The following is a 15,932-nucleotide window of genomic DNA, read 5'->3' on the forward strand; positions in this document are numbered from 1 at the left end:
GGTCACAATTTTAAGTGGCTTAAAGAATTGTCCATATTCAAACTGCCCAGCTGATAGGTTCTATCAGGTCCCAGAGGAAACTGTAAGCACCCCTTAGCAAGGACATCCCTTCTGGGACTATGCTTGCTAACCTATGACAACCTGCTAAGCTTGCTGGATCAGAAGAATTTTATTAAGGAACCCAATCTTCTCTCTCTTAGAAAAAAAAGAACTGTTCCTACTCTTTCATTTTTGCCTTAGGTCAGAAAAAGAAACAATCATCTTCAAAACTATGTTCAGCCTCATCCTACTTGCAAATCAATCTTTCAAATTATCTAATAAAAGCCTTCATGAATATTATTGCAAATAATTATAGGATATAGAAATTTTAAGTCAACAAGTATAATGGAAACCATACCCGTTCCAAAAACCTTGATAGTGTTTTGCAAGTTTTCTGTGTTAAAGACAACAGCATCAATGAATAGTTTTCTCAAGAGACTGTATGGCAGTAGGAATTTAGAGAAACACAAAACCAACACCTCATGTACTAAAGACATGGGAAACAGAAACAATACTTAGAAGACCTAAAAATGTAAATACAGATGAGAAAGAAGATGTAAATTGGCTTCCAAGTTCACCTTGATCAGGGAGCAGTCAGGGACTGCACCAACAACAACAGTAACACTCTTTATTTCCTTGGGAAGCCGTGTGAGTAAAAAGGACTTTGCCAGCCGCAAGCATGAGTGCTCAGAAAACCACTGTGCCTGAAAGAACCACAGCCGAACACAGATGCATAAACGAGGGAAGATGAGGACAGTGACAATACCACTGCACCAAGCATGACTGCCATGTCACAAGACAGATGCTGCTAGGCCTGGGAAGAGCTGAGTCAACATTTAACACATAGAAATGTGCACTGCTGGGACAGGCTCAACAAATAGAACATTAAAGGACAAACTGATTACAGCTGTAATGTTCACACAAGTACTAAGAGTTAATAGCAGAGGCTCTTCAGTGGAATACAAGCCCTCACAAAATCTAACAGATGAAAACTAAAGCTGGGCTTCATTTTTGTTCTGAATTTGTTGATGAAAACTAAAAATCAGTCTTCAGAACCACGGCCATGAGTCAAACGCTGTCAGTTGGGATGCAGGAGCCAACATGGATCCCCATGGATCTTGCAATCCAGTCTGGGCCAGAAGAACCATCTCACCAGTACTGGACAGGAGTGTGACAGGACTGCAGTACAGTTCTTAGGTGGGAAAGGAAGCTGTCTTCTACAACTTCTGCAGGCATGTGCCTTTAAGTTGTCCAGACTGGTTGCAACCTTTTTGTCCAAGGGAAAAGCTGGCAGCTGCATTCCCATGCTTTGCGTTCTGTAATGGCAATAAGAAGTGAGCCCTTGGGATCAGGCATCCAACAGAGCCACAGCATCAGAGCACCATGATCCATCACTGTAATTCTGTGTCAATACTGAGAACCTGCCGACTAAAGCTTCGCACAGGGGCACCCAACTGCCTGAACAGCTGAGTAAGCCAAGGCCACATCTCTGCCCTGCTCCACACCCCTTCCTTTTGGCTGAGCTGTTCCAAAAACCATTCAGCTCAGAGCTTCTGTGTGCTACCTTGAGTGGCCACCGATGCCTGGCAACCCTCAGCCTGCTGACAGGGCTGTGCTCCTCTGCAGCAAGTGTCCTCACCCAAAGCTGGAGGATCTCAAGCATCACACAGAGCACTGCCAACCAGCCCACCAGTCTAGCACTACTTGTCAGAGGACAGCAGGATAACCCAGTCACAAGTGCTCTCAGAGCAGTGCATACATTTCATTGCCCAGCCCTTGCTCACTGAGTAAAAAGGAAAGTGCACTGGCATGCTCACACTGCAAAACTGGGAGCCACACACAGGCAAGAAGCCATCCATGGGAGCAGCAAGGACAGAAGAAGCCATGTTTGCAACCTGACATCTTCTGTTTCTGCTGTGTAATATGCCAAGCTAAGGGCAATTTTAATGGGAAAATCCAGCCAGCTGATAGGCATATAGAGTGCAAGTGCAAGGAGCAACATTCCCAGTTTGGGATTTCAAAGCCCTACCACAGAGTCCAGGCTGTTTGAAACAAACTCCCCACCATTCTGAAGGCCACTTTTACTTTCACTGAGGGAAGAACACTGAAATGCCCAAGCAGTTAAAAATATCTTAATTAAACTGTAATTATTTCAATAGAAATGAGAAGTCTTAGTTATTTTGGTTCCCACCAGCCAACCCATTCCCCCATCCCTGATGTCTACATGTGGAGGCTACAGGTTTGTTTACACACAAACTGAAACCAAAACCAAATCTAGGTCACAGACTCCAGCAGCCAAAGATGCAAATAGGATCAATCAGTTGTTCCAGCCCCAGTTCATGAGCACAAACCCCTGATGTTCCCATCACCTGAAGAGAGAAGGCTGGTCCTAACAAATAAGTCTTGAAATTACACCCTCGGGGCAGCAGATGCAATCATGTTATGCAAGCAGTGTCCCATCCAACTTGTTTAGCAATAAAAAGCTCTGCTCCTCTGTCAGCTCCTTCATCAAGCAACTGCTCTGTGCTTTGCTTCAATTTGGACCTAAACTACAGAATCTAATCTACTCTTTGCAGACCTTGCACTATGTGCCTTTCCTTGCTTTTTCTTTCTTTGAGATTCTCCATTACTGTCATTGTCGAAGATGAGCCTGAACCAAGGTCCTGTGAATGGAAACACTGCCAGATCCAGCCTCATCATCCCAGAAGTTAAAGACAACTACTGTAACTGACCAACCAAGTATAGCAAAACACCCTTTATAGGAACGAGAAGAATAGCTCAAATCTCAGCACTTTCATATTGTATCCTTTGTGCCTAATTTCAAGCCATCACTTCTCACTTCCTTAGAATGGGAAAAAAAACAGACCACCCAACAACCCATGTAACATATGTAAAGCCATGGAGTCTTTGCTTTCTTCTTTCCCCACAAATACAGGCTTTTCCTAAATAACAATTTTATACAAGGGCTTCTCAAGGGTGGCCCTTTCGCCCAAGTGCGCACACATATTAAGCAGCAAAAATGATGTTGCTGCTTAACGTGTGTGCGCACTTGGGCGAAAGGGCCAAATGACAGAAGGGCTGTGTTTGTTAAGCAGGAGTCTATAGTTCTCACAGTCATGTTAGTGATCCAGAACCCGGAAGTTCTGGGAGCCATCCAGAGAAAAGCAAGAATCTCTCAGCACTTTGTAGCTTGCAGAGGTTGTTTTTTGAGTAGAAACATAAACAAATAATGTCCTAATTAATACAAAATGATCAATGTAGAAAACTTTGCTTCATTTCCTATCTGCAGTGAGCTATATGAGGGACTGGCTGAAAGATGCAAATAACAACACTTTCAAGTGCTCAGTCCCAGATTCAGAGCCAGGATTTCATAAGCAGTCAGCCCTTAGTGGCTCCCTGACTCCTACTGCAGCTTTGAAGACTACTTCTGAATATGTAGCAATGTATTCTGATGCTCAGGTAGGACGAATGCTGAGACAAGGTATGACCACAGGAAAGCCATGTGGGGAAACAATTCTCAGATCAGGAACAGGTAATAGAACCTTCTACCAAGTGTGCCAGTATCAGAGAAGTCAAACTGGCCAGAGTCTTGGCTAGGAAGTGGTGATGGCAGGACAGTGTTTACACACTTAACCATGGGTCCACACAAAGGGCAGACGTAAGTCTAAACTACTTGTGCTCAAGCTGAGACCAGTTTGTGAGGAATACAGCCTGGACACCACCTTAGCGTATCAAAGCAAGTGCCTGGCACAGTACAGGCCATCACCTGCTCATCTTCTGAGCCAGTACTAAACTGATGTTCATGATACTACTGAAGCCAACAGCAAAGCTGTTTAGGGCTGGAGCACTAATGCCCCCAACACAGCAAACACGTATGCACATGCAGAACTGGAGAAGAACAGCTGGGAGGGACTGACTCCATGCTGGAAGTCAGCAGTGGCAGATTGTACGTAGCTACAAAGCCCAGACGCAGCTAGGAATGAGACCTCCATGCAGGGCAGTGCAACAAGAGAGGCAATACCCATCAAAGACAGTGGACTGGGAGAACAAGTCTGGAAGACAAACTAGGATGGAAACAGCACGAAAGAGGAAAAATAAACACCATGGCCCTGGCCATGGAGACAAACTAATGTTGCCGTACTCATAAAGTTGCACAGAACTTGGAACAAGAGACAGGGATTGACAAGGCAGTAAAGTATTTCACAGATTGTGTACACAACATTGTGTACTGAACAGAAATGATACTTTTATGATTTAGCAATGTGGGCAGCCAGCCTGAGCTGAGCAAAAACGGAGAGATTTGGCAGGTAAAATAAGAGAGCCATAAACCAAAAGTCTTTGGTAAAAAAAGCCAAAGAAAAAAGAGTCCCTTGACAGGCAGTGTTTGTTGGCTGTTGTACGTGCGGAGGTTTTGGGGTTTTTTCCATTTTTTACTGTTCTCTCTTCACAAGGAGAAGGAAGTTGCTAACTGGGGTTTGTCTGCACTTTGCAGTTACTGCGCATTGTGCAACCCCAGGGAGACAACAATACACTGTTCCAGACCTTCACCTGCAATAACATACACTAACAAGGTCAACAGAATGGATCAAAAGAGGGACCTAGCTACTAACAATGTATGGATTGAAGTGGCTTGGGAGTCCACCTCACCAGGCAGTACAGTCATTTTGGATGTGAAACAAAGAGCAAACCCTATGCAGAAACAAACTGAAAACACTGAACTTGCTTCTCTGCTAAGTAATTTCTCTGTAATTCTGCCATAAGAAAATAAGCGTCTCTCTAGACAACATCCAGAGGGACCTGGACAAGCTTGATAAGTGGGCCCATGGGAATCTCATGCAGTTTAATTAGACCAAGTGCCAGGTGTTGCACCTGGGTCAGGACAATGCCCAGTATCAATCCAGGCTCGGGATGGACAGATAAACAGAGAGCAGCCCTGTGAGAAGGCCTTGGGGGTGCTGGGGGATGAGAGGATGGACATGACCCAGCCATGGGCACTCACAGCCCAGAGAGCCAAACGTGCCCTGGGCTGCATCCAAAGCAGCGTGGGCAGCAGGGGAGGGAGGGGATTCTGCCCCTCTGCTCTGCTCTGGTGAGACCCCACCTGGAACACTGCATCCAGCTCTGGGGTCCCAGCACAGGAAGGACAGGGACCTGTTGGAGTGAGTCCAGAGGAGGCCACCAAGATGGATTAGAATAAAGGAGCACCTCTCCTATAAGAAAAGGCTGAGAGAATTGGGATTGTTCAGCCTGGAAAAGAGAAGACTTTGGGGTGACCTATAACACACCTTCCAGTATGGGAAGGAAGCCTACAAGAAAGACTTTTTACAAGGACATGTAGTGACAGGACAAGGGAGAATGGCTCCAACGTGAAAGTGAGTAGGTTTAGATTAGATATTAGGAAGAAATTCTTTACTGTGACAGTGGTAAGGCACTGGCACAGGTGAAACCATGGATGCCCCATCCCTGGAAGAGTTCGAGGTCAGGTTGGATGGGGCTCTGACCAACCTGGTCTAGTGAAAGCTGTCCCCGCCTATGGCAGAGGGGATGGAACTAGGTGATCTTTGAGGTCCCTTCCAATTCAGGCCATTCTGTGATTCTATGATATTTCTTGTACAGTATTAGACCATTCCTCATGCTTTTTGTTCTGCTTTCCCCAACAGAAGTTTCGAAGTTATGCCTGTATGTTCGCTTGTTTGAAAAGCAGTCACAGAAGTGGCCCAACACTGGGGGTTTCTGGACAGCAGCACACCAAAGAAAATAATTTTCAAAGAGCCTATTTCAAACCCTTTGTTTGGTTTATATTAAACATGCAATTAACTCTACTGCCTGAACAAACTGACAAGAAAGCTCAGAAATTAAAGACTTACAGAATCGCCAAACACGAGTTCACAAGTCAGTTTCTGAAACAGCCATGAAATTGGCTTGGAAGAATAAAAATCATCTGCCTCTGGTTATCCTTTTCCTTGAGCTGCCTGTATTGGAAATCTAGCAGTGGGCAGAAGTAGAGGTGTGAATTTGCAGTGCAGTAGCTGTTCCAGACCTGCTCCCTCAAGGGACAGTGCTCTCCTTCCCCTCTAAGCATGCAGGCATGGGAGGAGCTGCAGCCTGCATGATGCACATGCACATCTCCACTCACCATGGGGCAACCATGGGCTGTCATTTTCCTAACCAGAGGCAAGTTTCTCCTGCAGTTCTTGTCTCTCTGGCCTTCTCAGAAGGCTGGGCAATTCTGAACATTGCAGCGCTGTGTCCCTTGCCCATGCAGCTTCTTGGATCATTTGGTATTTATCCCATCTGCAAAACAGCAGTGCTCTTCGAAGAAAGCTGTGAAGGCCTAGAGTCAACATTTGCAGGAGCTTAGCCAGGGACATGATTTGCAATCAACATTTCTCAGTCTCCCTACCACTTTCTTACAAGGCAGCGGAGAAAAATTCTCATACCCCCCCCCCTCCACTTCTATGATGATAACGTATAGGGGCAATATCAGCAAAACTAAAATGTGGGCAGTAATGTTTATAAATCCTCAACCAGGTACAAGGTGGAAAAGAAGGGACTTCCCAGCCTATTCCCAGGTCAGCTGTGAGCTAACAGCAGCAGCATAAAGATTCAAAGCACAGTGTTAAGCAAAAGACTGGAGATGTAAATGAGGTTGCCCAGCTCCAAACAATGGAAGAGAAAAGTGCAGAAGCCCTGCCTGCATTTAAGGACTGCTCAACTGCAGGACTGCAGCCTGGGTTGATGTGCTATTCCCCCCACCAACGCTCTCTGGGGTAGCAGCACTTCAGACATTTGTCCTGAGCTGCTGTCCCTGCCCTTGCTGTGCTGCACTCCCCTTCTGCTCTTTAAAAAAACTTCTCCTTCCCTTCCAAACTCTGCACCAGTGACAGGACAGGCTTCACGATGCAGGGGAAAGGGTCAGGCATCAGTCAAAATTCCCCAGCCCTATGACTAAAGGTCCTCCCACCTTCTGCTACAGGGCATGCTGCAAAACATAGTCTCACCTATTTCTAAACAAATGCCTCTTCCACTCCCCAAACTAGCATCTCCCTGCAGTGAAGGTACCCCATGTCAGGGAGCAACATTATGCCTGTGATCCCACTGGGCAGAGACAACAACAGACACTGCTGCCTGGTGTACTTCGTTCAGAGAGGAGCACCTCATCCAACACACAGACAACACAGAGGTCATTTGGCAGCATGAACAACAGTGCTGAACTCCAGCAGGTCTGCAAACACAGAGGCACTTGCGTAAGGGCCTGTACTGGTCTGTGAAGCTCCCTGCAGAACGCTGTGCTGTGCTGACCCTCACCTGGTAACAAAGGAAGGGAAAAAGACCCCCAAAAATCAAACAAAAATACTTTTCCCAGCATGGAGGATGGGCCCCTATTTCTGAGGGCATTAAGATATCCATTGTGATACTTTTCCAATCAGCACTTACTTCTCAGCACTACTCACAGCACCTGTGCTTGCCCCAAGTAATCACTTCTTTCTTTTTAACTTGCTATTACAAAACCAAGTTTGGACGTTGAGCGCCAGCCTGTCCTGGGCTCCTGCGGGGGGGCCCAGTCAGGGAGAGAGAGCACCTGTCCAAAGGTCTGGTGCTTCTGAGGGTGGAACATGCCCACGGCTGCCCAAGGAAGAGAACAGGGGTCTCCCCAGGCCATGCCTAAATGAATTCATCTCTGTCCTGATCTCCTGTGCTGGCAAATTGTCCTGAGGATGTAGGCAAAGGCACGGGCTGCAGGGAGCAGACACAAGTCTCTGGGTACAAAGAACTTACCCCGCGCCCCAGCCCTTGCTGTTGCTGCTGAGATATCCACCTGAGCAGCCAGCCTGGCACCCTGCACAGCACTCTGCCTCACCTGGGAGAAGTTCAGCCCATTGAGTGGGTGGCACTGCTCTTCTACTTTCTCCACAGCACCCGTTTGCTTCCTCAGCCGCTCCGCTTCCTGGGCCAGGAACAGATCCAGGACGGGTACACCTCGTGACTTGATGTCTACCTCAGTCAGAGAGTTCACCATCAGCATCACCCAGACCGGCCTCTTCCGCTCCCAGTTGCCAGCAATGGCGTTGAAGAGGTAGTCTGCATACAGCCCTTTGCCCCGCTGGTCTGGGGTCATCCAGGATGGCATCATGAGCTTGACATACTCCAGGTGCCGCTTCAGACGGTGGTAGATGTCACGGGGCAGCACATCTTGGAGATTCTTCCCCTGTGGCAGGAGTTGGCAGCTGGTGAGAGCTGAGATGGTGTAGGGATCAGTGAGGTCCAGCTCAAAGTACACGATGTGGCTCTGCTGGAAGGCTTTCTTGGAGTTCTCTGGGATGAAATCCCAAACACGTGTGTATGGGACATGGATGGTGCCAAAGAAATAAGATGGGGGATCTCTCTTGATTGTCCACAGGAAGGAGTTCAGCTCATTTTGCTGGGAGAGAGGGAGACACAGCTGAGTAAGTACACACTTTTACACCAGGCCACTGCAGCAGAGGGCTTAAGGAAAACATGGTGCCAAGCCAGCAGGTCACCTGGCTCAGCAGCTTGTCAGCATGGACTTTACCTAAAGTGACTTTGCTCACACAAAGTCCTCTTTGACCATTGTTTTTGTCAGGTCTTGAGGTAAAAATTCAATTTTTGCTAATAAAAACATAAGAAGATTGGGTTTCTCCTCCTGAAAGGTAACACCGTGTCTTCTCAACAGTAATACCACCTGATACATCACCTGGGTATTTACCAAAAGCATCAGCAGAGCACAGCCCTAGCACACCATGATCCAGGCATGACACTTACCCAACTTCTGCTTTTTCTCAAGTCAAAAATTGGCATCACTTTGCTGAAGCAAAGCAGGACAGCACGATTTCTATCACTTTCACCTCTCACTTCAGCACAGCAATGCAAATCAAAGAAACTGCTGTGACAGTTAGAAGGTGGCATAGCATGATGGGTGAAGTTTCCTTGTGGAGTATGCTGGTTTTGGTTGGGGTGGAGTTCATTTTCTTCACAGTGGCTGGTATAGGGCAGCATTTTGGATTCATACTGAAAACAGCACTGGTAATATAGAAATGTTTTTGTTATTGCTGAGCAGTGCTTGCACAGAGCCAAGGCCTTTTCTCATGTTGTATGACTGCCAGCAAGGATGCTGAGGGAGCACAAGATACTGCGAGGGGATACAGCCAGGACAGCTGACCCTAACTGACCAAAGCAATATTCCATACTATATGGCATCATGCTCAGCATAAAAAGCCAGGGAGGGCAAAGAGAGAGAACAGGGGACATTCAGAATGATGGGATTTGTCTTCTCAAGTCACTGCTATGCATGATGGAGCTCTGTTTTCCTGGAGATGGCTGAACATCTGCCTGTCCATGGGCAGTGGTGATTGAATTCCTTGTTTTGCTTTGCTTGTATGCGCGACTTTTGCTTTAGCTATTAAACTGTCATTATCTGAACCCAAGACTTTTCCCACTTTTACCCTTCCAGTGCTCTCTCACATCCCATGGAATGGAGGTTTAATGAGTGTGGTGCTTGGCTGACACCAAGAAAATGAGTAACACAAAACACGGCTGGCAGACAGACTTGCTGGAGCAGGTCGAAATAAAGTTTTGCACATGGCAGAGAGACACAGTCAAGACCCCTCACAGCCCAGTACTCTTTCTTGAGTAGCAGAGAAGAGCATGCAATACCTTGGAAAATAAGGGAAAAAATTCTGCAGGCCAAACTTGTCCTGTGGTTTCATGGTATACACTTGTAAACACTGAGGAAGAAAAAAAGCTGCTTTTTTTAAATTAGCTTTAAAATCTCTCAAAACCCACAGCCATCTGAAAGACAGAATCATATTTAAATTTGTTCTGCTGGAAAACGTACCTCACTGCATCACCTGGGATACCTCAACACAGGGTTGTGGTGCTCCCACAGGACAGAAGAGCAGATGGGACAATACAGATCCTGCTTGAATCCTTCCAACTCACTTTATACCAGCAGCAGGCACAGCCTTCATCACCCACAGCACCCACTGCTGCAGCAGTACTTACTGGAGCAATGGACACAAACGGTGTCTGTCTGCACAGACAGGAAGAGGTAGCCTTTGCATGTCTAAGTAAGAGAACAAGCTTCCAGATGCACTCAAACATCTGGTCAGTCTTGAGCCAGCAGATAACTGTAACCTCAGCACTGAGGCTAACTGTGCATGTGTGCTGATCTAAGAAGCCTGCCTGACTGCCAAATGCAGAACAGGCTGCTTGGAGGATTTTACTGGAAGCACATTGCCCGTAAATTTCTGACACTGAAGACTCAGGGTCATAAAGGTTAATCTTAAAGAGTGCTCTGCAATGGCTCATCCCAGACAACCTTCTCCAGCAGCTCTGCACATCAAAACCAGGCCACAGATCAGGCAGCGCCTCAGCAAAGCGCTACCACCAGTCCACTTTACCTGCATGGACTACAGAATATAGAATATCCTGAGCCGAAAGTACCACACGGGGATCACTGAAGTCTGACTCCTGGAGCTGCACAGGAGAGCCCCAAGAATTGCACCACGTGCCCAAGAGCATTGCACAAACCAGCTATATTCCAAAGGGCTCTTCAAACTGTTCTGCAGCATATCAAGAGTCTGAAGGATACTTCAGACCCTGGCCAACACCATTCTACAACTCCATATCCTATAGGACAGTCCTGGAATGCCTGAATTACAGAACATAAAAATTCTCCTGAAGACCATAGGAAGAAGAGAGAACAAACATGAAGAGCACCAGGAGGTACAAAAGATACAGGGCAACAGGTGAATAAAAATCTAACATAGACTTGTGAAGAATACTCAAGAATGAATATGCGAAGTAAAACAAGAGGGAAAATGAGACAGGGTTCTTCCCTGACATCAGTCAGAAGGGGAAAATGAAAGGACATGCCACTATGGTGAGAAATGAACTGGAAGTAGTGGTCAGGCAGCAAGGAGGAAGGACCAGAAGTGCTGCTTTGCATCTACTGCAAGTATAAAGAGAGGAGGCGCCTGGGACAGGCATGAGGTTAGGAGGTCAATACTCCTTCTCTTCATGCAAGTCTGATCATGTATGTGGGAGTGCACAAAACCACCTATGACTGCAAGGAATTGTACAGAACAAGTGGTCACCAGCCAGCTTAAAATTTCAATTCAGCTCCTCAGTAAACCCAGCAAGAAGGCTCAAGCCCTGATGACTGGTACCAGGCTTTAATGTGATCATCAGCGCTGCTCTGGACTACTGCACACAGCACAGCTAGAAAGGCTTTTGGCATTATACTCTTTTTTTGTTCTTTTTTCTCTGCTCATCCCCCCAACTTTCATAATCAGATACTGAAAGCAGAGTAATGCTGCCAGCTACCACTGGAAATAAAGCAGGCCATCAGGCACAGAGTACATAAAGACTTTCTTTAAAGACCACAGACAGAAGAAAGCAGGCTGAGACATAGCAAAAATTTTCACACAGTCCTCGATATACATGTTCCAAAGCAGAGCCGCTGAGCACTCTTGCTGGCACTTGCATGTCAAAAGGAGTAGTCAGGAACTTGGGAAATCACCCCAAGCACCATTCAGACCTTCTTTCACAGAAAGCTTGGAGCCAGCATGAGAGGACAGAGAAAGCTCAGTTTCCCACCGACTGGAAACTCCGTGGACCCTGCGGAATCAGTTTCCGGGTACCAGCACTTGTTATCATCACCAAGTGATGGCACAAGGGATGCTTGCAAAGCTCACTCTCCCTCTAAAAACGTGGCACTACAGCTGCTCCAGACATGCTAGTGCCTCACACTCCTTTGGCATCTCCTTTATCTTCAGAAGGGGAGCCTGGAGTCCAGCACTGCTCTGCCTCCATGCCAGACCCCTGCAAGCAGCCTGTTACCACTCTGTGCGAGAGGGGAAAGGGCGAAGCCCTGGGTGTGCCTGAGCAGGTCTGTCTTCCCCTGCTGCACCTCTGGGCACTCTCACCTCCCTGGCAACCTCCTGGAGCTCTCGTGTGTCTCAATACAGCTTCAGAGAGGGAAAAGCAAGGACATCATTTCACCCCAATACCATAAAAGGGAAGCTGTTAAACAGTGCTCTAGGTGGCCATGAAACAGCTCAGGAGTAGTGCCAAGGCTTGTTCAGCATCACACTATACACCATCACTGTGGCACATCACTTCCCTAAGAGCATGCAGTAGATAGAAGTGCTACAACTCCATTTTCCTTTGCAGTAGGATCCTTTAACACAGCTGTTGCAACAAAAAAAAAAGTGTTTTAAAACAAACAAGTTACAGTCAAAATGCTGTCCTGGAGGCTTATGGCAGCTGGGCTGTACAGCTTGAGGAATTTCAGTTCCAGCAGCGTTAACAACAAGAAGGTTCATGAACAGATCAACATGCATAGATGCATATTTGTGTCTCCACTTTAAAATTACTCAATGCACCATCACAGGAAAAAACCCTGAGCAAGGAGAAAGAGCAGCAGTCTCAGAAGAGAACACAGGCCTCCCAACTTGCTGCCACACCAAAGTCCGCGGAATCATCAGATCAAGGTATTTCTGAATGCTCATCACTATGGCATGGTGCCTTCTCCTCTGCCTTACCTCCCCAGGTGAAAAAGCTGACACTGTCACAGAGAACACACTGGAACTTGCAGGATCCACTCCCTAACACAGGACTTGGAAAGCCTCCTTCTTAGCGAAGGCTGCACAGGGGACGAACTCCACTGTCCACTGAGGTGCAATGGGGAAACATAAGGACAGACAACATGAGAGGACAACAGTGTCAGCCATTGCAAAAATTCTGGAAAAGCATGGTGCACATTGAGGGTATTTCGCTGGGAGCTGAGGTTCCTTCTTTTTGATTAAAAAATCCCAAGCCTCAGATTTTGTTCGTTTTAACAAGCCATCTTGCTTTTCCAGCCCTATTTATAGAAACATTACAGGATGCAACCTGTAGTCTTCAAACACACAAATACTGCTGCATTTGTCAGATATCATGCACCACTTCAAGCAAGGCAGCAATGATTCTTCTGGAAAAGAAATGCCAAAGTAGATCAGAGAAAGCATAATTTTTTTTTTTTTTTTTTTCAGAGAAACTAGCTCAAATTGGGCTGAATGATGTACTAACGAGTAAAATTGGCAAACATCCAAAAAACAATTCAGAAAAACACCAGGAGGAACAAAGAATTCATCTAGAGACAGTACTCCAAACATGTAGAAGAGCATGGGAGTATAAAAAACTACACAAAAATGTAAATATGGACAGTTGTGATAACATGGGAAATGAAGGCTCAGAAGGCTCAGAAGGAAAGAAAACTGTGGTCCAGAGACTGAGGAACTGGATGGGAACTCCAGACATGGACAACCTACACTTGCTCTGCTTCCTTCTACATGAGTTCTACTTCCTTCCATCTTCTGTCTCATCTATGTAGACTACACATTTCAAAGCGCAAAGTTTCTAACTCACTGTGCAGGGAGGTGCCCTCTGTAGCTTCACTGTCTTTCAGGAGCTCTAACACTCACCACTTGGCCTCACAGCTACACCTTCCAAATCTCAGCCCAGAACTGCACTATTTCTCAACCCACAGTATTCTCGTGCCTTATTTTTTTTGCTTGCTACAGAAGCCAAAGCATGTGGCATGCAGTATTTCACCCAGGCAGGCAGCACTATTACCCTCCCTATATGGCTTTCTCCCTCTCTCTTATCTATCCTGGTGTCATATCTTGCCATGTTTCTTTATACCTAATCGAGGCAAAGATTTTACTCACCATGTTATGTGCCCATGCAACGATGGTAATGCACACAAAAATGCCAGCCACATTTTTAATAGTATTTCTCTTGAGCTTTTGCCCACCGGCATTACTGTCACACTCAAACTCAGCTTAAGACTTAAAGCAGAACTTGCTTGGGGATAAACACTGCACAGGCTACAGCTACTAAAAAAAACACATCCAATGTGCCAGAAATTAAAAATAAAGTTTTTAACTAAAAAGCCACAGGTTAAGAACAGACAAATGACTTGCTCTGCTGAAGGGCGTATATGGAGAAAATTAGCCATATAAATTAATTGGCCCTCTATCAGGAACAACACATAATAAAATACTAACCAACTACAAGCATTCCACAATTAATCCCTGAATTCTGGCTTTGATTTTTCCTAATACACTCCAATGTTAAGCAAAAAGAAAGCAGTACCAGACCACATTATTTAGTATCTGGAACACAAGCCAAAAAAGATTCCAGCATACTTCATCTTAAATTAATTGTTTTCTATGTCTTTTTTTTTTTCTAGAATGATGAGGCACATTGTTGGTTGTAGCTTTAAGTATAATTTGGAGTGATGATGAGAAAGCCCTCAGAAGTATTGTAGGTTCATTCCTTAAAATAGCAATTTCTCTCTTTCAGGCAACAACACACACATTTCTTTCATGGCAGAGACCTAGGCAACCTGACAAAAAGAAGAAAGATCTAAGAGAGGCAAGAAAAGGAATCCTAAAAAGAACTAAACTGAATTAAAAAGCCATCCGTGGTGATGCAGAAACAAGATGGTGTATTTTTCCTAAGGAGTTGATGTAAATATTCATAAGGATAAACTCAACAGCTTTGTAAATAAGGCAGACGATGCCATTTCTAGACAGTGTGGTTACTACCACTGTCCTAATGACCCTAGGAAACGGCCTGCCAATTCCAGAGCTACAGGTGGTCTCACATTTTAATGACAGAGTCATCAGCAGATAATGACCTATCATTAACACATTTCACCTCCAGTCTTGCTAGTAACTGGCAGAAGTCCACTCAATTGTTCCTGAGAAAAACTTCGTGCATGTCCCACCCAACCTGTGAAGTTACCCATTTCCACAAGTATGACTTATGCTCAGGCTCTCAGGAGCTGTCCTCTTTCTCCTTGCTCTCACTAGCTCCTTGCAGTAGTTTCATACCAGCCCACAGGCTTTTGCACCTCATGCCCTCAAGGAGAAGGAGCACTCAGTCCAAAGGCTTGACCTGGCTTTATGGCAGGGTCACAGCTGGCCACCTACAAATCCAGTTGACAAACTGGTTCCAAGCAAATTGTAAAAACACCGTCCCTCAAGGTAGGGCTAAGCTCTGTTTAACACAAACTCAGGAAGACACCTCCAGTGAAGCACATGTAGCTTGGCATATGGCTGATTCCATAATGCCCTAGATCCTAGAAGATATCCTGGGGAACCAGCATGCTCCTAGAGGCAGGAAGGCCCCAAGACCAAGGGCTATGTGTAAGGTGCATGAGCAGGTGAGAGAGAGGAGTGAAGTCATAGTGCAGACCTTCTTCAGTTGCAAAACTTTCTCACACCTACCCTGCAGTGAGCCTGCTGTGGCTTTGGCACCTCCCCAGTGCAGCAGGTCTGCACTTACTTCTAAGGGCTTCCAGCTTCCTTAAGGGCTGTGCTGGTGGAGTTAACCCTGCCTGGGAGGGAAGCTGAAGTGGTGGCACACATATCCCAGAAGCATGTCAGGTCCAAGTAGATGCCAAGAGACAGCACAGATGGCCTGTTAATACAAAGTCAGTTTAAGAAGGCTTTTCCTACATGATTTTTGGTACTTTTATCTCAAAAGCTTCAACGACTTTTTCTGATTTTTCACAGAAATGACAGACACCCTCTACACATGCTTCACACTGGCCGTAACATCACCCCTTTCTTGCAGCAGGGATCCTCTGCTGTGCCAACCACCCACCGGAGCTAAGTCAGCGCCTGCTGCTCCTGGCTACTGCAGTCAAGCTTCTAAGTTTAGGAGACGAGCAAAACCTAAATAATGCGTAACCGCGTTTTCACTCCAAATGGCCATTTGCTGCTCCGAACCTGTTCCAGCATGCTCGGCGTTCTGCAGTGGGACTAGGCGGTACCCTTGCGTAGGACGGCGGCTGCAACTCAGTCCCGGCCAGGCTGCTT

At 46.2% G+C, this 15,932-nt stretch overlaps 1 protein-coding gene across 2 annotated transcripts in view; it reads right to left on the reverse strand.

Moving 5' to 3' along the window:
• Nucleotides 1-15,926, reverse strand: part of LOC103616436 (metalloprotease TIKI1) — an 80,755-nt gene extending 64,829 nt beyond the window's left edge. For both annotated transcript variants that reach the window (XM_017735454.1, XM_017735453.1), the window contains exons 1-2: nt 15,843-15,926; nt 7,901-8,461 (exon numbers count right to left, since the gene is read on the reverse strand). In XM_017735454.1, coding sequence (XP_017590943.1) covers nt 7,901-8,461; nt 15,843-15,854 — 573 coding nt within the window. In that variant the 5' untranslated portion in view covers nt 15,855-15,926. The remainder of the gene's footprint in view (nt 1-7,900; nt 8,462-15,842) is intronic.
• Between the last annotated feature and the right edge of the window lie 6 nt (nt 15,927-15,932).

This window comes from Corvus brachyrhynchos, unplaced genomic scaffold (genome assembly GCF_000691975.1).
Source record: "Corvus brachyrhynchos isolate BGI_N302 unplaced genomic scaffold, ASM69197v1 scaffold22, whole genome shotgun sequence".
NCBI lineage: Eukaryota > Metazoa > Chordata > Aves > Passeriformes > Corvidae > Corvus > Corvus brachyrhynchos.